This window comes from Mesocricetus auratus, unplaced genomic scaffold (genome assembly GCF_017639785.1).
Source record: "Mesocricetus auratus isolate SY011 unplaced genomic scaffold, BCM_Maur_2.0 Super-Scaffold_100010, whole genome shotgun sequence".
In the NCBI taxonomy this organism is placed as follows: domain Eukaryota; kingdom Metazoa; phylum Chordata; class Mammalia; order Rodentia; family Cricetidae; genus Mesocricetus; species Mesocricetus auratus.
In genome coordinates, this window is record NW_024429194.1 from 40,888,058 (window position 1) to 40,911,020 (window position 22,963).

Genomic DNA, 22,963 nt, shown 5'->3' on the forward strand with positions numbered 1-22,963 from the left:
CAGTTGAGCAAAGCCAGCTACAGTAGCAATGAAGATGAAACTAAATGTAGCAGGTCTGTTACTATTAAGAATTCCTAACACTTGGGATGAATTCTCTGATGAGGTATTAACATTTAAACTATGGAAAGAATGCAAGGTTCAACCTTTTCCCATATTACTTTAAGGGAAATCATATCCTCTTAGTTTATCGTTATGTTTAAAACCCAAAATACTTAATGAGAATCGATTTAAACTGGTAAGAATTAAGATGGCAAAAAATATTGAATTGAATGATTATACGCCCTACACATACAGCTCATAGTATACCTTGTGCTAGAACCCAGACTAGGTAGTTAAATTGTAGATAAAATAGTATAAGTGACTAATTTCCTCAAGAGAATGGAAATTTCTAAAATGTTTCCAATTGCGTTTTCTAAATGAGAAACACAACCGCTCGTGTGTGTGTGTGTGTGTGTGTGTGTGTGTGTGTGTGTGTGTGTGTGTGTGTGTGCGCGCGCCACCTAGTGGATGAACTGAAAATATGTATTCGGAGACAGTTCTGGAACACAGGTTTGTTGTTGTTGCTGTCGTCGTTGTCCACAGTTGAGATATCCAGAGCAGCACAAGAGTCCTCATCCTCTGTATTTAAAGTATCTAAAGACCTCCCCAGTTTCCCCCAGACCGGTTAACCAGGTATGCTAAAAAGGCAACCTATGGGGCTTCTCACCTTTTCCTCCTGCAGCCATTGCCCCAGACTCTTGGTAGCCAGCCAGTGGTTGTAGTCATTACTGTAATTCAGCACCAGCAGACCTGCCACCTAGGAAGACACCAGACACTGTGAAGGGGAATTCACCAAACACTATGCGCTTCCTGTGACTCAAGGTGACTGTTGTTTGCATTTTTAATGTATTTTTAGCCATTGATAAGAGTCTTAACATTTTGAAGACAAGATATAAGAAAAGGTTGTCAGCACTTATACTGAATGCTTCCTAATTGGTCCTTTGGGAAAGCAGGTTTACTTCAGGCAAATCCCCAAATGAAGGGACTGTCTCTTCCAGACACACTGTGCTTTTCAATCATTTGGTTTATCAACAATATAGCTTGCAATTAGTTATTTAGTGTATACAGTAGATAAAATAACCTTAATATACATGCATAAAAGACTGAGTAAACTGGAGAAAATTCTGAGAAATGTGAGGTCAAGGCAGTGAAGTAGGAATGTAAATTTTAAACTGTTTATGTGCTCCATATTCCAAGACAACCCCTATTCATCCTTGAATAGGGGATCTGAACATGCTAATTTTCTAATCATCATAGGTTATCATTTATTAGCACTTAAATTAAAAGGCAATTACTTAGACATATAGCGATATTTTATGCATTACAATAAGTTTCCTCCAAGGCATTAAAATCTAAACTATCCCAATAAATAGTTAACAAATAAATAAATAAAACTTTAACTTGTCAAGTTGAAGATTAACCTCATGCACTTAGGAATAGGGTTAAAAATGTGGATATCATACAGTTTCATGAGAGGAACTTTGCCTTTCTTACATCCTTAGAAGTCAACCAATCACACATTTTCAAATGGAGACTCTCAACACGCCATCACGGGTGCTACCTTGATTCCATCAGACTCCAAGTATTTGCTAAGTCCCAGTTCATCTCGTGCAGTGGTGTCAGGGGCACCGCCATTCCCAATAATGGGGTTGGCCATGGTGAGGATCTGCCCCTTGTAGGCAGGGTCAGTAAGTGCTTCCGGGTACCTGGGTAGACATGGCAGGGTATTGTCAGTAAAACAGGATTATAAGTGCAAAACTATTGTATTTGTACATATTCTGAGTCACTGAACCATTGAATAAAAAGGCTACGAGTTTAAACTCCTAAAATCTGTCTCCAGGCTTCAGCAATCCTAAAGAAATTTCCTGAGAATGCCAAATTTTATCCATGATATAACTAATATGAACAGAAAATCTGACTCTGATTCAAGGGTAATTTTCATGTTTTTATTCTTTCATTTAAATTTTTAATTTGTCTAATAATAATTTAGTTTTGGGGGTTCGTTTTTTGGAGGGTTGTTTTGGTTTGGGTTGGTTTGGGTTGGGTTGGGTTTTTTGCTGTTTTGGTTTTGGTTTTTTTTAGAAACATTGTTTCTTTGTGTAACAGTCTTGGATGTCCTTGAACTCCCTTTGCAGACCAGGCTGGCCTCAAAGAGATCCACCTAACTCTCCCTCCCAAGTGCTGGAATTTAGGATGTGCACCAATACTACGTGGACAATATTTTAATTTTTTTATACATTGCTGCCAGTTTAACATTTGTAAATATATTAAAAGCTCTCATAGCCTACTAGATATTGAGGAAAAAAGCTAATACTGCTGAAGGCTGAAAGTTACACAAATATATTAACCTTCAAAAAGCTTAAGATAATTTTCAATATACATTAGGGCACTGAAGGACCCATTGTGACAGTACTAACCACATGAGTGCATATACCTATTAGAACTCTGTAAAGAATTTCACTAAGGAGTTAATGCACATGAAAGAATAGCTCAAGAACATTGATTTTTAAAACATTTAGTATTAAAGTGAAGCTTATAAGTTTGATAGTTATAAACTAGGAAAAAAATCACTCACCTGCAGCAATACTAACTTAAAAGTTAAGATTCCAAATAACTATTTTAAAGTACTAAAAATGGAAGAATCACAAAATTTTAAAGTTGGAGAGAAGAGTGCGTGCATGTGTGCATGCATGTAACATTATGTGGTAAGGGGAACATTTTCCTATAAATAGTAAAAACTAGCAACACTTATTCCATGCACTTGAAGACACTATAGCTGATTTCTTTTTCCCTGCCCTCTTACACTTTGTCTTCCTGCAGACACAGTTAAAACAAATCTTTCTTGTGGATTACAACTGAAAGTGTGAATTTAGGTGCTGAGCAAGACGGAATCGACAACCTTGAAGCCAATCCAATAGAGCTCAGAGAGCAGTCGACATAAATTCTTCAACTGCATCCAGCCTAAGTCCACCCAGAACTAACTTCATCAACTTTGTCCTCCAGTCCCACCTTCCCCAGGGAAAGGCAAGAGCTCAAGTTTCCATCAGCTTATTTCTCAGATGCCTCTCATCTGTCAGCACCTGATCATTTTTTAACCAAGGCTTCCACAAAATATAAATGTATTTCTTGAAGATAAAAATAAACCTTAATTATAACCATGTTACTGAGTGAGCCAGACAATGGATGGAATCTACATATCTCAATAAAACATAAGGTCTGTCGACTAACCCAACACGTGAATGTGTTTCCTACACTAAGAGAAGCTTTGAATTAATTTTATCGTCCTTGGTTTCTTTCTTCCTTTCAGGGGCCTGGTCTTTCCCTTAAACACAGGCTTATGGTGCTCTCTGGAGAATTCATAAATGTAGCGTGTGCAAGAGAGAGCTACAGTGTCAGGAGCAAATTAATTCATCAGGTCCTGTTTGACTTTTGTGATGTGACAAGATTTATTACCCGCAATCTATCACCAAGAAGAAAACTCTAGTGCCCTCCATCATTCTGATCTATATTAAACAGTTGTTTGTTGGCAGGTATATTAACACAGCTAGTAATTAGTGTTGTCGAAAAGCTTAAATAATTGCCTGGCGGAGCAAAACTTTGCAAACAGGTTTTCTGTGCTGTAATTTAATGTTCTCACCACCGGGGCTGATTCAAAAACCACCTAATAGTCTTCATTTGACACGGAGAGGTGAGTATTTAGGGAAGCTGCACATTAATAACATAATGACAGGCTTGATCTATCAATACACTCAGTATCAGTTAACCCAGTGCTCCTTTGTCTTTACAAGGCTAAAGTGAATTTCCCTGAAGTGTTCATCAGATATCTCACACGTGGATAGCTGACTGAGTCTCTAAAGGAAACCTTTTAAAATAATCAAGTCAAGTTTTTCCTAATATACATGTGGTTTAAGTCCCAAGATGCCAATTATTGTGTAATCTAGCCCCCTTACTTTTTAAGCAGGAAAACGGAAACTCCAAAAGGTTAGGGAAGGTTTCAACAGCCCATTCTCAGCTATTACATCCTAATACCAAAAATTGAGGCTCCTGGTCCCCATTTGAACAAATGTTTGCTGTCTAGGTAAGATCAGCCGTATAAATTATGTAATTCTCATTGTCATTGTCACCTGCTTGTTAGTAAATCTTAAATACAAAAATTTGGTCAAAATATTATTAAAAATATTAGGTATGTGGCTAAAGAGATGGCTGACAGATTTGGAGCACTTACTGCTCTGATGGAGAGCCTAAGCTCAGTTCCCAGCCATCAAATCAATACTTCCCCATGTGATAGTCTCCCTTAACTGATGACTTCACAACATACACTTCTAGGATTAGTTTTCTTCTGTTTTGTTTAAGGAACCACCGAAGCTTCCATGTTCTATTTTTTTTGCAGGAACAGCAAATGTGTGTCTATACCTGTCTTCCAGGCTGACTACAGTAGGCCATACACAAATCCCTATGTAATTACAATTTATAATCCAATGGTGTGGTGATTTCAGCCTGTAACCATGAGTGACATCACCCAGGTATTCTTCTACATAAAGGGAAAAAAAGCATTCAGACAGAAGCATACTCACCCTCCTAAGCCAGTATTAAAAACCACTTCACCAGCAACTGAGGATGGATGGCCAAAGGAGTAACCTTTCATCTTTGTTCCATCTTCCAGGACAATGTGTGCCGTCTGTGCCTAAAGAAGCAGTTGCATGAATCTCAGGAGCAAAATACAAAACACCAGACACACAGAGAAAAAACAAATTCCAAAGACAAAGTATCCAGGCATAAATAAATGTACAGCAGATTTACTGAAACCTTCCTACCCAGGCCTCGGAGTTTTTCTGTGTCACCTGCAACTTTTCTCCAAATGGATGACTTTTGTCGCTGGTGGGTATTTTGTTTTGTTTTTGCTTGGAAGAGGAACTGAAGCATGTCAGTGTGTTGCTTACTCTTGTAGAGTTGTTGACAAACCCGAAATACTTCAAGTTAGCTGAAAAGCTACAGTTGGTAACTTTTTCTCCTTAATATTCCCTGGCTTTGCTCAAGTATACCTTTAAGGGAAGTCCGTGAGCTTACAAAGGCATCATGAATTATACCATACCACTCGTGCTCACTCAGAGGTTTAGAGCTAGAAGGAATCCTGGAGATTACCTATTAAATTATGCTCCACAGAGTTTTGGTGTTTGATGGAGTTGTCCCCAGGGCTGCCCTCACCACACCGTGTCATGTTCGTGGAGAAACTGGGACTGTATCACTCTTTTAATACTAATACAACAGCAAGCACTGTAGAACACTCTAAAAATATATTGTATTTTGCCTTTTATTAGAGTTGATTATATCCATGTCTGGTTCTCGCTTTTGGCTATAGGCAGCCTGAATTCTATTACTTTACTGTCTTAATCTTTGAACTAGCTTCTATAAAATTATTGACTAAAAGAAGGAACAATTAGAGAAACTTATCTAAAAAGTAAGCAAACATCACCCACTCCTCATAAATACTGTACTCCTGCTGTTGAAACAATTGAAATGGCAATTTCCTTACAGGGCAAGGGAGAGAGGAAAAAATGCGTTAAACCATAGCTCTAGGAGACACTATAGCCCATTGTAATACGTGACATAAAAACTCCATAGCAAATGAAGAAATCAGAATGGCAAATTGGTACTTGATCACATTAGATAAAATCTCTGTTAGGATTAATGATAGCATTATGGTTATGTTTTTAAGATTCTGTATATTTTAATAGATACATACTGAGATATTAAGTCATAAAGTAATATATCTGAAATTTGCCTGAAATAATTACAAGTCAGAGAAATAGATATTATACACGAGGCCATTTTGGTCATGCATTGTAAGGTTAACTGAGGTCATTGGGCAGAGAAATACACCAACTCTATACTTTCTGTCCCTTTTCCAGTTTAGGGCTGGAATCAGTGTCTAAACCCTCCCATTCTCTCTCTGTCTCACTCTCTCTGTCTCTCCATCTCTCTGTCTCACTCACTCTCTCTCACACACACACACACCATCGGGTATTTAATAACTGATGTTTAGACCTTTGTTTCTATATTCCTCTAGCTTGGTCACACAAATTTAGCTTCTCAAGTGTTAAAATCAGAAGTCTGATATTTTCCAATAAAATCTGAAGAAATGTTTCCTTTAAATTCAAAGTGCCCAAATCTCTTGCCATTAGAATGATTGTTCTTGCTTGTAAAATGGTATTTTGATTGCCTTTCATCCAACACTATGCTTCTAAATTTCAATTGTGTATAAATGTGTATATACATTACACTTATATACAGTACTATTTTAGTGTTTCCTATTAAAATCACATCCTTTTAAATGGGTAATTTATTTATTTTGTTTTAAATTAGAAATACAACATGTGGATTTCAAGTTTGGTTTCCTGAGAGAGATGGAAAATGTTCTATACTACTCATTGGAAAGATGTTTATGTGGAAATGTGTGTGCGTGAAAGAGCGATGGAGGTCACAAGTTTGATGGTCCATTTGATTGGCTATACTTTGTCTTTCTAGACACTACATTAAGAAAACTTGGGCAACTGCCCATCACAAAGAACTCCTCTGATACCAGTGGTGAGATTTCTCTGCCAGGGATTAGTTTAGTACACATCCAAATTTCGCTCTGTTCCTGAATCAGCTCTGTCTGTCACATCTTGTAACACATTGTCATTATCCCATAATTTGTTTTAATTTATCAGTTGTTTTGTGCAATTACAATTCAACACAGTGGCTAATCATTTCAGGAAGTAAGAGTGATAACATTCAGTGTATTTCCAAAGATTGGTAAAAGATACTCCACAGAGATAGGTCTCAACAGGGGTGTGTTTATTGGCAAAACTCCCCAGGTAACTCTGACATGTTTCACTAGATGAAACCCTTTGGTCCAAGTAATGAAAATTCACTGTCAAGAAAACATTTTCTATTAGAAATGTTATTTTCTGTTGTTGAGGAACTCTTGTGTAACTGACATGCCTTCACAAAATAGGAGAAAGGGAGTGTGTTCTTAAATAATATATAACTTAAAATAATTTGTATTAGGAAAGCTTGGCTGGGAACTCCAAATTCAATTATTATCTATACTCCAGTTTATTGGCTTTATTTTGAGCTTGTCTACCTAAAATGTCACGTTGGTTTATGTTGTCTTCTTCCATCCTCTGACCTACTCTCAATTAAGACCTTCTAATTGTCTGATCTGTGGAGTAGTTGACACTTAAATAGTTTAAAGAAAGGTGAAAATTCACAGAAGCAAACCCTACTCTTTATTACCTTTGCCTACAGTTCTAGTTGGTATTTTTCCTCTTCTCTTCGTGGAACTACTTCCCTGCTCTGCTTTCCGTTTTCTAAGATACATTTGGAGAGACATTTACTGCTGTCTGAAATAGTCCCTGAGAATGTGTTCAATATGTCTTTTGCTCCCTTAATTATATTTTTTGTTCTTTTTGGCAGTTTTTATAGATCTTCCAATTCTCTTTCCCACTACACATTATATTGTTACAAGGCTTCTGTTTATTGCCTGTAGTACACTTTATATTCCTCTTAACTGTACTAGCCTCCAATGACTAAAATGATGAGTGCCAATTGACTTATCTATGAATTGATGGAGAACTCCGAGCAAGGAGCTATTATTTAGAGTCCTCTCTCCTAGATAACAGTCCCCCAAATGCTGCTTCATTCCAGAGACTTCAAGAGAATTCACCTTTTACCATCATAAGATATTTTTGGGGCCTCCATCCTGTCAAACAGATGTGCAGAGCCTAGGAATTAGATTTCTATTTATTAAATTATAATTTAAATGCCCACTGCCGAGCATATTAATCCCTTGAAGGCTGAAAATGTGTGGAAAAATCGTAATTAAGGGAAGTGTGTATGCTTGTAGAATGTCATGAAAGGCTAAGAAAAATCAAGGACCTTTTTAATGATATGGTCCCTTTATGCTTAATAAAAATGTGTATGCTAATAAAACTATTAAGACAGTCAAGTCACAAACATCACTGAGCCTCCGTCACAAGCTAGATACTTGTGCCCTGGAGATTCATAGTAAGAGTCCCTAGACTCTCCATATAGTGAAAAAGCTAGGGACTTTCCTAAATTACAAAACATAAAAACCTTGAGAAACACAGCATATTAGTGTTACTGAAATGCTTGGAAATACAAAGATACATAGAATAGCATCCTTTTCTGTGGGGGAATTTTACTTTAATAAAAGAATTCCTATTTTCTTCTCCATGCTTAAGATTAAAACAAATAGAACTTTCAATGAAGAAATGTTTGGCAAATTTTGCATTTCAAGTCTCAAATTTGAAAAGTTCTTTAAGTCTCTCTTAGGTTCTATTTTTAAAATTACAACTTGCCTCTCAGTACTCCATATCCTTGGCCAGCACTTTTTCCATGATGCAGCACATTCTTCCAGATGCAGAAGAATGATGAGTTCAAAACCAGCCTGGACTATATAGTGAAACCTTATCTCATAAGATGAAAAGTAGAACAAAAAAGAATGAAGGTAACTTGTAGGCATATGTTATTTGTATCCCTAAACACAAGTACAACATGTAACTCCTTTAAGTTTATATGTACACCCACATAGAGTCATGGTTGAAATTGAACAAATGTTCAAATTATATCTGAAATTAATAGTATTATCTCTCTTTTTTCAAGATAACATTTGTTTTCTTCCACCCTAGTAATTATATTTGCAAAATATACAAAGAACCTAGAAAAAGAGAGATCAAGGATTTGGGCCAATATGCATCTCAAGGAAGATTCAATTAAGCTAATTTGACCTCTTTTAGTCTAAATATTGTATATACTATGAATCTGGAAACCAATGAGGTTGTAAATGAGTTCTCAAAAACTGGATTCAGGGATCTGAGGACATGGGTCATCAGGTAAAGGACTCGTTGTGCAAGCTGAAGTTCGGCTTCTCTTCTAGAAGGACTGTAACATGCCAAGTATAGTAGTATGCCTCTGATACTCCAACACAGGCATGTGCAGACATGTAAGTCCCAGAGGCTCACCGACCAGGCATTCTAGTAAAGCAGGATGGTCCAGGTTCACTGAGAGACTTGCCTCAAACAATAAGGTGGAAGGCAGTAGAGGACCACACTGGTTATTACTCTCTTGTCACCACATGCTCATGGGTGAATGCACACAGAAGTAAACCTGAATTCTGTCCTTACTTGATAAAGGCTAAAGAAGAAATATAAAACTTTCTGTTGCCTAGTAATGCTAAATGCTAGCTTTAACTAAAAATTTTTGTGGGACTGTCCATGAAATTATAGGTGTTTTTCTAAATGTCAAATGCTTTACTCCATTTCACTCCAATTTAAGTAATATCTAATACTTTACTCCATTTTAATCCCCTGCTTTACGTAATATTCATCTTTATGCAACTGTATTATATAAATATCCATAAAATGCCTATTCTTACTTTACCTTTAGTTCGAATTTTCTGAACTAAGTCTCATACTGTGTCTTCTAATATTGTGAACCTAGGAATTCTTTCACCAATTAGAGGCAATTTTTATGAAAACACAATTTTGTTCAAGAGATTTGTCTATAGCTGGCAACTCTAATACATTTTCTACATTATTTTTTGTTTGCCTGTACATATTTCAGTGTTCAGAATCAAGGGTCATTCTACGATGTCATAAAATATTTTAATTCCATTGATGAGATTTTCTAAAGTATCACATTACTCCCAAACCATTCTTCTCTTTAGGACTTTTAATTTGTTCTCAAAATTAAAGTCATGTTGAAGCTACATTTGAAGGTTTATATTCATTTTTGCACAAAGTGACTGATTAGCTTTATAGGACAAAAAACAAATGGCCCGAATTCTTTAAGGCTCTCAGTTTGATATCACATTCAAAAGAGTCAAGTCTTCAAAGAATTTTCCAGAATAATAACAATGTGATGACTAATAATGGAAGTCACACAGCAAAAAATTCTTTTCAAAAACTCTTCAAAAGTGCCCCTTGGGTTTTACTAAGATAACTTAGAGAGGTTAGTCCTAGAAAGTATATTCAAAATTGAAACAATTTATAATTAGCCTATAAAATTTCAAATCAGCCTCATGTTTATTTGGGCTGGCTGTTTCTTTGTGTTCATGACAATGTCGTGTATAATCACCCATGGATGCCCATTCAGGGTTCTGCATTCCTTCCCATTGTTTTTCTACTAACGTTGACAGTATTGGTGCTTTACTTTGAGTCAGGTATTTTGTGGGTTTGTTGATGTTTTAAATCCTTTACTTCAAAGCACAAGAAACAACTGGATGAGTCTTTTCTTGTATTTGAAGATGGTCTTGGACTTTTGCATTTGGGAGCACACGGAATGAAGTAAGAAGACAATTTGGGACTTAAAAGCAGCACTGATGCCGGGTGGTGGTGGTGCACGCCTTTAATCCCAGCACTCGGGAGGCAGAGGCAGGTGGATCTCTGTGAGTTCGAGGCCAGGCTAGACCGACAGCCTCCAAAACAATACAGAGAAACCCTGTCGCGTAAAACCAAAACAAAAAAAAAAGCAGCATTGTTATAGCCACACAACAATGAAACAATGATTTCATTGAAGGGGTAAGGAAACATAGGCTCTAAAGAGCACTGTCCTATTTGCATAATTTCTGACACCCATGTAGATAGAGGAGGAATCCTTGTTGACTCCTTGATATAAACCTATTCTGAAAGCCCAACAAAATAAAAGAAGGGAAAGTGCAAACTTATGTGCTATTGGGATAAAATTCAGATAGGTGGGGCTTTAGCATAAACAATAAAATCCCAGCAAAGAAACTGATTCACCAAATTCTAGTAATGGCTTCAAAGGCTGCAGTCCCAGGAATACAAGCATTTAATAAAATGTCAGTTTCAAAATATTTATTTGTGGGGGGGGGAAGGGAAGAAAAAAATTGTGCAGTTATACTATAATCTAAAAGAATAAATAACATAAAGAACAATATCTGTCTGATGATTGGGGTCTGCTTAAAGTTCTAACCACATTTTCTGGTAAGCATCTCAGTTTGTGAACAAGAACAGTCTTGTTAATTTGGGTACTTACACATCTGTGCAATGGGAGGCGTGATTAAGTCTCTGCCTCTGCGTATTAGTATTTGCAAATAAAATATTTTATATGTAAAGCTTTAAGCTAACTGAGAAATACAGTCCATGAAAGATTTGTTTATAAAGCATTCTAGAGATAATAATTGCCTTAAGCCAGTAGGAAAAATGAAAATGATTTACTCTGGGGATCTGACTATATTGCTGTTAACTCATTTATATAAGTAGGCTATTTGCATATCAGAGAAAGTAGAGGTCCTGTGTGTTTATTTCCATTTTCACCACAGCCTCAAGCTATTTAATACATTTGATTTCTAGATTACCTGATGCTTCCTAGCTATTAGTTCACTTCAGTACCAGCCTCTTAAAACATATATCTGAACTAAGCTTTGGAAAGCAGGAGGCCTAAAGCATATTTTTTTCAATTATTATGTAAATAATATAATAAAAACTTAAGATCATAAAGCTTTCTTTTGGGTAAGTGAAATCTTATCTCTCCATTCTTGAGCTATGCTTTCAAGTTATCAATATTTAAAGTCATAATTACAACACAATTTGCTATCTTTAAAATGTTTGATGTACTTCTTTATATTTATGAATGCTTAACATTTCAGGATGTCTGAACATTGTAACTGTAGCATTAAATTAAGCCTTACAGCGTCAAAGTCCTCTGGTTTTGGTTAAACATAAGCTAATGTAGAAGATAAAAATCACAAGGTTAATTTTGAACAAACCCAAGCTCTGGGAATTGGTGAAAAAAGAGCCAGATTCATAAATAATTTTGTTTTAATTATATTTCTCATAAATAAAGCATAGTATTTACAAAGATTCCATTACAAACCTTCATGAGTCATGTTTTTTTAACAATCTCTGACTGAGCATATGCTATAAGACAAATGGTTCTGATTTTGGGAAAATCTAAATTAATTTCAGCTAATTTTTACTTTATTTATAAATTAATAAGGTCTGATATTTAGTTCTATCAATTAGGTGAAACATAATAAAATTCTGTAACCATGTACCAACCCTATTGATTAACTATGACAATTTCACCACCCAGTAACTTTGATAAGAAATTAAAAAGCTTTCCAGATGGTGTTTAATAAGCTGAGAAAGAATAAAGTAAGGAGAGTGGCCTCAATAATATGATCATGTTTTGAACTTGTTGGTACACATGAAGAAAAAACAGTGTAGGCTAGATATTTCTAGGCTACAAAGTCGCAGCAAATTTGACCCTAGCCCATTTAGCCTTCACTGAGGCCCCATCACTGTAAAGACACTGGGAAATACTAGTGACATCAAGATCGGTCAGTCTCCTCCTGAATTTTGAAAGAGCCCCAGCTTTGTGTCGCTGCAAAGAGGGGATTGCCAGCACTACTGCAGCTCACAATCTCGACAAGTCAGAAATAAAGAGATTGTCTAATAGAGATGGGAGGACACAGAAATGATTTCCATTTCTACAGCACTTAAACCACCTCGTTTCACCTATAAGCCATTAAGAAACCTTGTCAAGCTGGGTGTTGGTGGCAGGAGGCAGAGACAGGCGGGTCTCTGTGAGTTTGAGGCCAACCTGGTCTACAGAGCAAGTTCCAGAACAGGCTCCAAAGCAATACAGAGAAACTCTGTCTCGAAAAACCAAAAAAGAAAAGAAGGAAGGAAGGAAGGAAGGAAGGAAGGAAGGAAGGAAGGAAGGAAGGAAGGAAGGAAGGAAGGAAGGCAGGCAGGAAGGAAGGAGAAAGGGAGAGAGAGAGAGAGAGAGAGAGAGAGAGAGAGAGAGAGAGAGAGAGAGAGAGAGAGAGAGAGAGAGAGAGAGAGAGAGAGAGAGGAGAGAGAGAAGCCTTGTCAAGCATGGGCAACGGAAGCCTTGAAGAGAAGCTAAGGAAACATATAGACTAAAACCAGGCTAGACCTTTAGACGCCTCTTAACCGGAATTCATAGCTCCTGATACAGACCAGAACTATGGTAGGGCAAGGAAGTACCTAGGACTCAGCAGTAGAAGCACCTGTGATCATAACAAAGTGCCCCTGCTCCCAGAACTTCTGCCCCTGGAGTCTCACACACTATCCTCTCTTGTAACTTTTCCAATGGTTATATGCAAAGATACTCAAATGGTCAAAGCACTGCCAGTGGTAAGCAAAACAATGTGTGCTCTAAGGAGACAAAATATGGATAACAATCACAGGAATGTAAAAGAGAGGCTGCCTTCCAATTACAGAAAAAGTGTACAATGAAAACACATAAAGTTACCTCTCCTATGAACTAATTATACAATAATTACTTGGGACTTGAACATATTTTTATTGAAAATTTTGCTTTACCAGGGATTAAATCCATCCCTAAATCAAATGTAATAAAAACCTCATAAAATAGCAAACCTTGAATGTGTATGAAAACTTGCCCCTCTCTCAATCCTTTCACCAAATATTATACAAAAGGCTCCAATATACTAATGAATTTTATTTTTCATGGATGATTCTTAAGACAACTATATAATAGCTAAATGATTCTAATTGTAGGACTTGCTGTAGTTATCACTTCCTACATTGTCAAATTACAATTGACTAAAGAGTAGCTTCACTGTTGGAATCAGAATGTAGTCTTACAAAAAGAAACCCTTCAAGGGACTTTGTCACATCCAGATTGCTAGAAAGGATGCTCATCAGATATTAGGTGCCTGGCTTAAGAGAACACATGTCCCCATTTCTAAATATGCGTAGATTGGACATTTTCCTATTTGCAGTGAACTTAGCCTCTACAATTGATTACCTTTGAGTTCCAAATTGATTTATAAGCACAAGGAAAACTATTTAGTCTTGATGTCTTTAAGAACTGTGAACTCAGAATTCTTAAACCTTTAAGTTTATTGAAATCAGAGACTATTCATTAATTACCACCTGATTTTGCCTATTCCACTTCCTATATTCTTCTATGGTATGATGCATATTCTATATATTATTCTATGCTATATGTATTCTTCTATGTTGTATATTCTATATAATGTGCTGATCTATCTAATAGTGAATAACTGGATAAATTGATAGATAAAACTGAACACTTTGGTATAAATTTTAATAATGTATTATTTATAATAAAAATTCACCATTTTGGTCTTCAAGTCATATTTGCTATCAGAAACATCTTTTTAGAGATTTTTAGTATTAAAACAAAAGTAAAATAACCGTAAGTGTGTAAGAGTTCTTATCAGGTATCATGTCATTGAAATAATTTGTAGTTGATGGAAAACACGAAGACACCAGCTAACCCTACACTAATTCCTCCTACTAAAATGAAGGGAACATAATTTTTAAGTATCCATCTTTCATTTTAAAGTGTCTTACAAGCTTCAGTATTGCGTGGTGATCATGCATTCCCTTTCTACGCTTCCTATGATAAAATCTAAGTCTAGAGAATAAGTGAATTACCAAGGTCAAAGTAATAGGAAATGTATAACCAAGGCTAGAATCCATATTTTATTTTATTTCCCAGTCTCAGTATCTTCTACAATATTGTTACAACTGGCTGAGTATAATAATGCGCACTGGGCATTTTCAATACTAATAGAAAAAAGATTATGGTCTCTAAAACTTTCATATGTTATGGTTGTTGACCATTTATACCCTTGATACCAACTTCTTTTAAAACAAGAAACACCTTGAAGCTCTTTCTTCTTCCCTATGACTGAAATGCAGTTGTGTTCGGTGGCAACACATACTCTGTAAATATTAACCATGTTTAAATATACAAGGAAGGGTCACAGAAAATTACAAGTGTCCTCCCTTTACACCACAAGGAGAAAAACCAATGACCTCCACTGATATTGGGAAAGCAACCTGCTTTCTGATCGGAGTGTCTTTCACAACCCATTTACTGTCTGTAACTAGCTGTCTTGTCACTAACCTTTAAAAACTACTTCCATGCCCTTCGCTGACAATTATGGAAATAGTTTCTAATGAGTTTAACTATCTTTAAAATATTGTGCCATCTCAAAAGAATAAATTTGGTTATGTGTTTCTTAGAGAACCGGGTTACTTAAAAGAGGGGAAAAATACAGAGAGGACTTTAAAAATAAGTGAATAATAACGCACCCCCCCTTGAACTTGTTGGGATTTTAATTCACTAATGTTAAGCTTAAGGACATCCATTTTTCATGCCTGGCATTCCTCCAAAATTCTGGTCCGTATGACTACATGTGAGTAATGGCTTGAAAACTTGAAATGATGGCTTATTCTTCCTGAAAATTTGTCATTCTTATCTATGAACCTTGGGAGACCCTTGAAACATCTACCACCATGAGCTAGAACTGCTTTCCCAGGGGTCTGTCCACATAATTCGCTGGTGTTGTTGCTGTATGGAGTGCTTGTTGAGTCTGGGGAGCTGGTTTCTCTAATAACTGACTGTTGCACCTACCATTGTAACGAGTTACTTCATTGCCCTATTTCTGGTGTCTAACAGTGACACTCTCATCATTTCCCACCCACTTCTGCGAGAGGGAAAAGTGTTCCAAGTGACCCAATATTAAAATTTACAAAGCACTTAAACTGTAGATGACACTGTTGTCATTAGAGTTTCTTCTCTTCGAGGTGACATGTGACTGTCTTTAAGATACTGGTAACAATTAACTAAAACCAAATCATCACTCTCAGTTTATATCTAGTTACTGTGGCTTTGCTGGTGGTTTAGAGTATCCATTATCCTGTCTGACTTCCATATTGTAATCTTAATGAATCCAAAATGGTAGTTTCTTAGGATTTGTTAGAATCTTCTCAGGGTAGCAGGCTCAAGTTATTAACACACCATTGTATGAATACAGGTCTCTCTCTCTCTCTCTCTCTCTCTCTCTCTCTCTCTCTCTCTCTCTCTCTCTCTCTCTCTCTCTGTCTCTCTTCCTCTCTTCTTATCTTCCCATGTCTCCCCCTCTTTTCATGTTATATCTTTTTCTGCCCAACTCCTCTCCCTGGAAACTGTAAGAACCTATGGAAATCACTTGTCCCTGGAATCCTGACCAAAGCAACACAAACAAGAGACTCTAAGGAGATCCAGGACAATTTTTAAATAAGTCTACTGTGCATACAAAGTGCAAGCAGAATACTCCATGACATTCTGATCTGTTTTGACACAACGTTTAAAGAGGAAAATTTTCTACTTCTTTTTATACAGGTCTTTACACTGAAAAAGCACTATGTTGAAGTTACTGTGATATGTTAAAGTTTGTATTCAGTAAAGAAGCTCCTTGTTGGCCACATTCCCAGGGTATAATTCAGACTTCGTGGGGGTTTCTAAGGGGATTTCAAAATCAGAGGTGGAAAGTTTGAGAGAAGCTATTTCCTGTGTCCCTCTGGACTTGCCCGTCAGCTACAGATATACCTTCACAGATAGATTATCAGTTGCTATTTGCCTCAAAATCTGATTCTGCAAAAGTGAACATCATAAATTCTTCCTCTGATAAGAAAGTCAAGAGAGAACATGGAAATGCTGTGTTTCTCTCTGTACAGTGACTTCTAAAATTAAAAATTCATAGATATTTTCCTTCTATGTTTTTAATCTTATATTTCAAAAGAGAAACCATTCTGGTGGGTTATTATATAGCAAAAGCTTAACATACTGTGTGTGGGGTACAGTTGTGTACATAGAAGTTGCACAAAACAAACTATGATAACTTTTTCTACAGCATACTTATATTTTATATGCTCATAGGAACTGGAGTCTTTCTATATTTGGTGAAGATCACTGTAATTGTACTCAGAGAAGAAAAAAATAATGCTATATCAATAGATTCTAGGGTATAGCAATTGTTAGTAAACAACACTTTGGAACTTTATTTGAAGCTGTATTTGCTTTGACAGCACTCGGCTGGTGTCCCTGCTAAACTGTGTGGTCAGAAACAAGACACAGGGACATTACCTTCACAGACAGGAGCCTGATGCCAGGTCTGGAAAAGTCCCATTGCCTCCTTGCAGTCCCATTGGCAAAACCAAAGCCACTCTTCAGCGTCTTCACCACTTTGCAAGCTGTCAAAATCCTCGTCATTTTGAAGAAGTTTTGTGACTAAAATTAAATCACAAATATTTCATGAGATTTTGATATCCAATTTGTTTTTAATTAATGTGATAGAAAGCTGTGTGGACACCATGCAGTTGAGGCCAAAGGCTGACTGCACAGCAATCTCAGACTTCCCATTCATTCTGCCATTAAATGTGCTATCCACAGCTCCTCCTCCTCTTAGCCCCTCCCCACAAGCTGATGTCCAGAGTTGTTCTAATGGACATGGCACACAAATTGCAAAACAACGAATGCAACCTTATTCTGTGAAAATAATGCTAATGCTGCAGCAAGTCAGCCAGTCATCAAAGGAGTTGCTTATGCAGCTGAATAAGATGACCTAGGCATGGTAAACAGCCTTAGGAGTGAATACCCCTAACTCAAAGGGCAGTAACTTTCTGATAATGCAAAAGATCAAACAGGTTTCTGTGTTGCAAATGACGTAGAATTTGCCTCATAAAATATTTGGATTTCTAGGAAACCCAACCCTGGATATTTTCTGCTTGGAAAAAGATGATGAACAACGCATACAGTAAAGAGATCATCAAAATGAACTTTCCCCACAAATATATAAGAAATCCATGTGATTTATTTGTGAAGAGGAGCACTGATGAAGTAGCATGTCATGTTCCTATTACAACATTGTTTTGCCTTCCAGGTTTTAAAGCTATGGATAACACTAATCAGAACACAGCTGGAGCACAGTAACATACAGTATTGCTCTAAATCTCTTAAGCTTGTAAAATGTGAATGGAACAATGTAAAACAATTTAATATAAACAATAACCTTAATTATCCAGTAATTAAAATGACACCTTAAGATAATCCAAAATGAGCATTCATGTTTTGACCTAAATAAAATTACTCAATCAGTTGTTTAGCCATAGGGAAAAGCAGGTATTGAAAGGGTCACATTGGCTGGCAGGGTATCTACTTAAGCCAGGGTCTATAACCAGGAGACAGCTCCACAGCATCTTCAGATAGATTTGAATGAAGGCCAAGGAATGAAAACCCTGAAGACCTATTCATTAGGATTTCCATAATGAAAGCGATACATAAAGATATGGTAATTTCACTGACATGGTGTCAATGCTGTGATGGGGAATGTAAGCCTATAAATAATAATTGTCAAGACAATTTAAACTAAATCCTCTGTCTTGATGAATCAATATATAAACATTCTCTGGGTTCAAACAATTTGGAAAAAATTGTTAAATATTCTAAACTCGAGGTGGAAAATTCATAGACTTTAAAACTCACACCCAAACTGCTAACCATCATGGCATGGAGGAGGGAACTTACATTTGTCAAGTCAAAGGGGTGGGGCTTAGGAGGTGATGGGTAGGGAATCAGGAACATCAGACAAAGGGGTGGGGCTTAGGAGGTGATGGATAGGGAATCAGGAAAGTCAGGCAATGTAAAAGAAATGGGACACTTTCATGGGAGACTTTCTTCATATTTCATTTCTTTTTCTTTTTACTGCATTCTTATGAAGCTTTCCTCACATAAGGTGCCTACATTCATCTGAGAGCGATGATGGGAATTGTCTTGGAAAATGTACTCCTCAGGAGTGTGGGCCCTCTAAGCTTATATAAGTTATTTGTCTGGAAAAGCAAAATTGTTTTACATGAACTTGCCCTCTTTTATTCATGTACTTACCATAGCTGCCACTGTTTACAGCTTTGTTATTTTCTTCTATATACTCCCATACAGAAAATACAGAAAAATAAAATCAAAGTACTTCTCACATTTGAAAGAGTTGAAAGCATTCTAGTACGTTAATGCTTTAAAAGCTTTATTCCTTACCACAAATAGTTGAAAGTAACTGTCTTGATGTTCTCTCTCTCTCTCTCTTTCTCTTTCTCTCTCTCTCTCTCTCTCTCTCTCTCTCTCTCTCTCTCCCTCCCTCCCTCCCTCCCTCCCTCCCTCCCTCCCTATCTCTCTCTCTCTCTCTCTATCTCTCTCTCTCTCTCTGGCTGGGAAGATGGTTCAATGGATAAAGTGTTTGCTGTGCACACATGAGTACCTAAGTTCAGATCCCCAGAACCCATATAAAGCCAGATAGGACAGCCTGCATCTACAATCCTAATGCTCCAATGGTGAGAAAAGAAGCAGGGCTGTGAGAATGCCAGGAAGCTCATGGGTCTGCTAGCTCAGCAGACATGGTGAAAGCAGCAGGAAAGCCTGCCTCAAACTATGTGGAAGGTAAAGACCAACAGACAAGGGTGACTTCTGACCACTTTTTGTGTGCTGTAGTGCACAGGAACACACACACACATGCACACACACACACACACACGCAAATAAATAAGAGTATATGTACACAGTATGCATATGTGTGCATATGACCACTGAATAATAAACTTGTCATCCCTTTAAAAAATAGAGGCATTCAGTCTTCCAAAGTATTTAATTTTAGAAATTTGTAATTGAGATATCCATTATTGAAATAGTATCACATTGATTACTATGATTAATTTATTTTCATTTTTATATTTAAAGAAATTTGAAAAATAAATGTTTCAATCCAAATATAATCTCAACCAACAGTTTTGTATGTTTTCTTCTAATATCTATGTCTATGTTAATTTCATAGCTATGAAGACTTCAGGGAACTTGCATAGTGCTTTGTGCAGTAAAATCATATCAAAAATATACTTACTATTATTATAAAATTACCTGGAATTGACATGTAAAGCAACCTTGTTTTTAATTTAAATTTAAAAATAAAAAATAAAATAAAAGGAATGGAAAAAAGTCTTAACTTGAAAAGGATGCAATGGTTCCACTTTCATTTTTCCTATTGCTATTTCATTGCATATCAGTATTCCATTTTGATCAATGGTGTTAAGAATCATTCCAAAAGAAATGTGTTCATTTACCTACTGATTACAACTTAAGTGCCTCTTTCAATGTATACAGCTATTACATCTGGCTGCTATCTTCTTTATCTTTCCTGTAATGCAGTACATAGCATTTGGTTTCACTTAACATTAAGGTTCCTACTGAGACTGAACACTTCTGGTCACATCATCTTTGTTCCCATTAATCCATCCATGGTAATCTTTTCAAAATGAGGACACAGAAAAAAACACTGGCTGCCACTGCAGAGGCACTGATTGTGTCTTTTTTTTCATTTGTCAAAAGAAGAGGCCTCCTATGTATTGGAAAAGTGACCAACTCATTGTGGAAAATAAAGACCAAAGGTGTTCGAAGAAGAGGCAGACTCCCTTGGTTAAGTACTGAGCTGAACTCAAGAAAGCCAGTCACAGAGAGGGAGGACTGATGATCAAAGGGATTAAGACTAGGCTGGTTTAACCCCCAGAAACAGCTGACCAGACAAAGGTTAACTCTTGAATCCCAGGCATCAGCCTGGGAATCCAGAATGGGACTGATCAAGACCCCCTGAATCTGGGTGTCAGTGAGGAGGCCTAGGTAATCTATTGAGCCTTGGGCAGCAGATCAGTACCCATCCCAAGTATACACACGGACTTTGGACTCCCATAGAACAATGTGAGGTGCACTCTCACCCTGAACTCTTGGGGAAGGGTCTAGGCCCTGCCCTATATGAAATGACAGACTATGGACACCCCCATGGAGGGCCTTACCCTCCCTGGGGGAATGAGGGGATAACGGGGGGGTTGGGGGGGCACGGGAGGAGGGGAGGGAAAGGGAGAGGGACCTGGAACTGACTTGTGAAGCAACCTTGTTTCTTGTCTAAATTTAAACTGGAAAATAAAATAAAAAATAAAAAAGAATAAATAGTAGCATTAGCAATTCCTCTTCAAGTGTACAGAAACTACCAAGTGCCAGTTCTTGAAGCATAACATGCCAGCCAATGAATCAGAAACAATTCTAAGAAATGGAGCCTTTGTCAAAAAGCCATCTACATGGCAATCATGCAACAGAAGCTTTGGAAAAATAGATGGATGAATGAATGAATGAATGAATGAACTTATATGTATGCGCTGCTAGCTGAAATGTGACGATTATTAAAGCAGCAGCAAACAGAATTCTATGTCAATAAACCCAGGAGGAAATAAAGATGCCTAGGAATCTGAAAAAAATGAGTATTGGTTTTACAAAAATCTCTTTAGAAAAGAAAAAAAATCAAGTTAGAAGCCAGCATGACTGGAAGGCAAAAAATTCAAAATAAAGGAAATGCAAAAGCTCCCTGAAGAAAGCTCTACTCTTGTGCATAAGTGGGAATGCATGAAAATGAAAGATAAAAAGGAGAGTGGTCAAGTTCAAGTCTGTGGTTTTATTAGCCAAAGAACATAATAGGAACACTGTCACAGTAAAGATATAGACAAGGAAGGCTATGCCTTGAAGGAAAGGATGAGGATGACACCCACATAAAAGGCACAGACATTTTTTGCTCAAAAGTAAGATGTGCTGATAGAATATTCTCTCAAGTTTAAATGGGAAGATTTCAACTTGTTTTAGTAGCTTATTATCATGTCAGATGTTCATACTGACAATGGACAGATATTAAGTGGTTTGAGGAAGGTTTTCTTTTTTTTTATAATACTCAGTGGCTTTGGAAACTCAATCATGTAAAACACGTCCATTAAGATCCTATTGACATTTTGAGGGCTAGAAAGTAAGGAACCAATTATGATGAATGAGTTTATCAATCTAATATTTGATAACATAAACATTGAAGTAGTGGTATAAAAAACAGTTGAAAAATGAGCCAGGAGAAGAGACCTTGTAAAATTGGTTCCACACAATAAAACCCTAAGGTACATGTGATTTATAGCCTAGGATAATAAAAAAGCAATCATTTAGAAGCCCCCAAGTGTTTTCAAAAACAACGTAAAGAGAACAAGTTCACCGGCATATGCAACATGTAATTTTATTTAACAACAGTAAATTTTGTTGTACTCATAGCTGTGTTAACTGACATTGTTGTTAGTTGAAATAAAAATATCAGATGTGATCTACCTTAATGCAAGAGTATCAGATATACCCTAGGCTGGCATTGGGTGTGTGTATAGTTTGTAGAGAATGTATAGGCGAAGGCTGTTGCAAATGAGTTAGCCAAGTGTATGGAAGACAGGTAAAAAGAAAAAAGAGTAGGCAATTCCTTAGAAAGGTGATTCAGAATTCAAGTGACATTGGAAAAATGAAGACACAGGCAAGCATAAAACAGTGACGAGAAATCCAAGTAGGGTCAGATGTAAGTCAGTCCAAAAGATGAAGAAAAGTATCTGCAAAGAAAAGCTGTGGAGGACTGATCTCTGGAAGAAGGCGTATGTAGTGTTGCTACTGAATAGCGGGAGCCCTAAGTTAGTCATAGCAGACTATACTTGCATAAAGCATAATTAGAAAATAGGATCTGAATTCAGAAAAGAAGCTGAAAGCTTATTGGAAGGTTAAATACTGAATAAAATGTAAAATTTACTACTTTGACAGCGGCTATTGAAATCCTAAATCATAATATGTAGTGCAACTAATCAAACTCAGTCCTCTTTAATACTGAAAAGAGGAAACTATTCAATAATAAATTTAGAAGAGCTTACAGAAAAAGTTAAAACACTAGAGTTTATGACTACAGTGTTTAACATACCACATGTATTCATGCAAACAGATGGGTATATGTATGTATAAATACATATTTAAATCCAGGCATGAACAATGTTGAGCAATTTGCCATTTATTGTCATTGCTAGGCACCTGCATGCCTTATCTGTTAAGTTAGAAGCAGTTCCTGGAATTATCAACCGCTGTTCCTGTTTTATAGCTAATAGTGTCCTAGAATTATAAGCAGATTGTCTAACACACACTGAAAAGTGACAAAGCCGGAGCTAGAACTCAGCTC

At 36.8% G+C, this 22,963-nt stretch overlaps 1 protein-coding gene across 3 annotated transcripts in view; it reads right to left on the reverse strand.

Annotated features, from left to right (window-relative positions):
* Cps1 (carbamoyl-phosphate synthase 1) overlaps positions 1 to 22,963 on the reverse strand; it is a 117,218-nt gene that overhangs the window by 87,840 nt on the left and 6,415 nt on the right. For all 3 annotated transcript variants that reach the window (XM_040753392.1, XM_040753393.1, XM_005070541.4), the window contains exons 2-5: positions 17,002 to 17,145; positions 4,614 to 4,723; positions 1,601 to 1,745; positions 707 to 796 (exon numbers count right to left, since the gene is read on the reverse strand). In XM_040753392.1, the coding sequence (XP_040609326.1) occupies positions 707 to 796; positions 1,601 to 1,745; positions 4,614 to 4,723; positions 17,002 to 17,127 (471 nt within the window). In that variant the 5' untranslated portion in view covers positions 17,128 to 17,145. The remainder of the gene's footprint in view (positions 1 to 706; positions 797 to 1,600; positions 1,746 to 4,613; positions 4,724 to 17,001; positions 17,146 to 22,963) is intronic.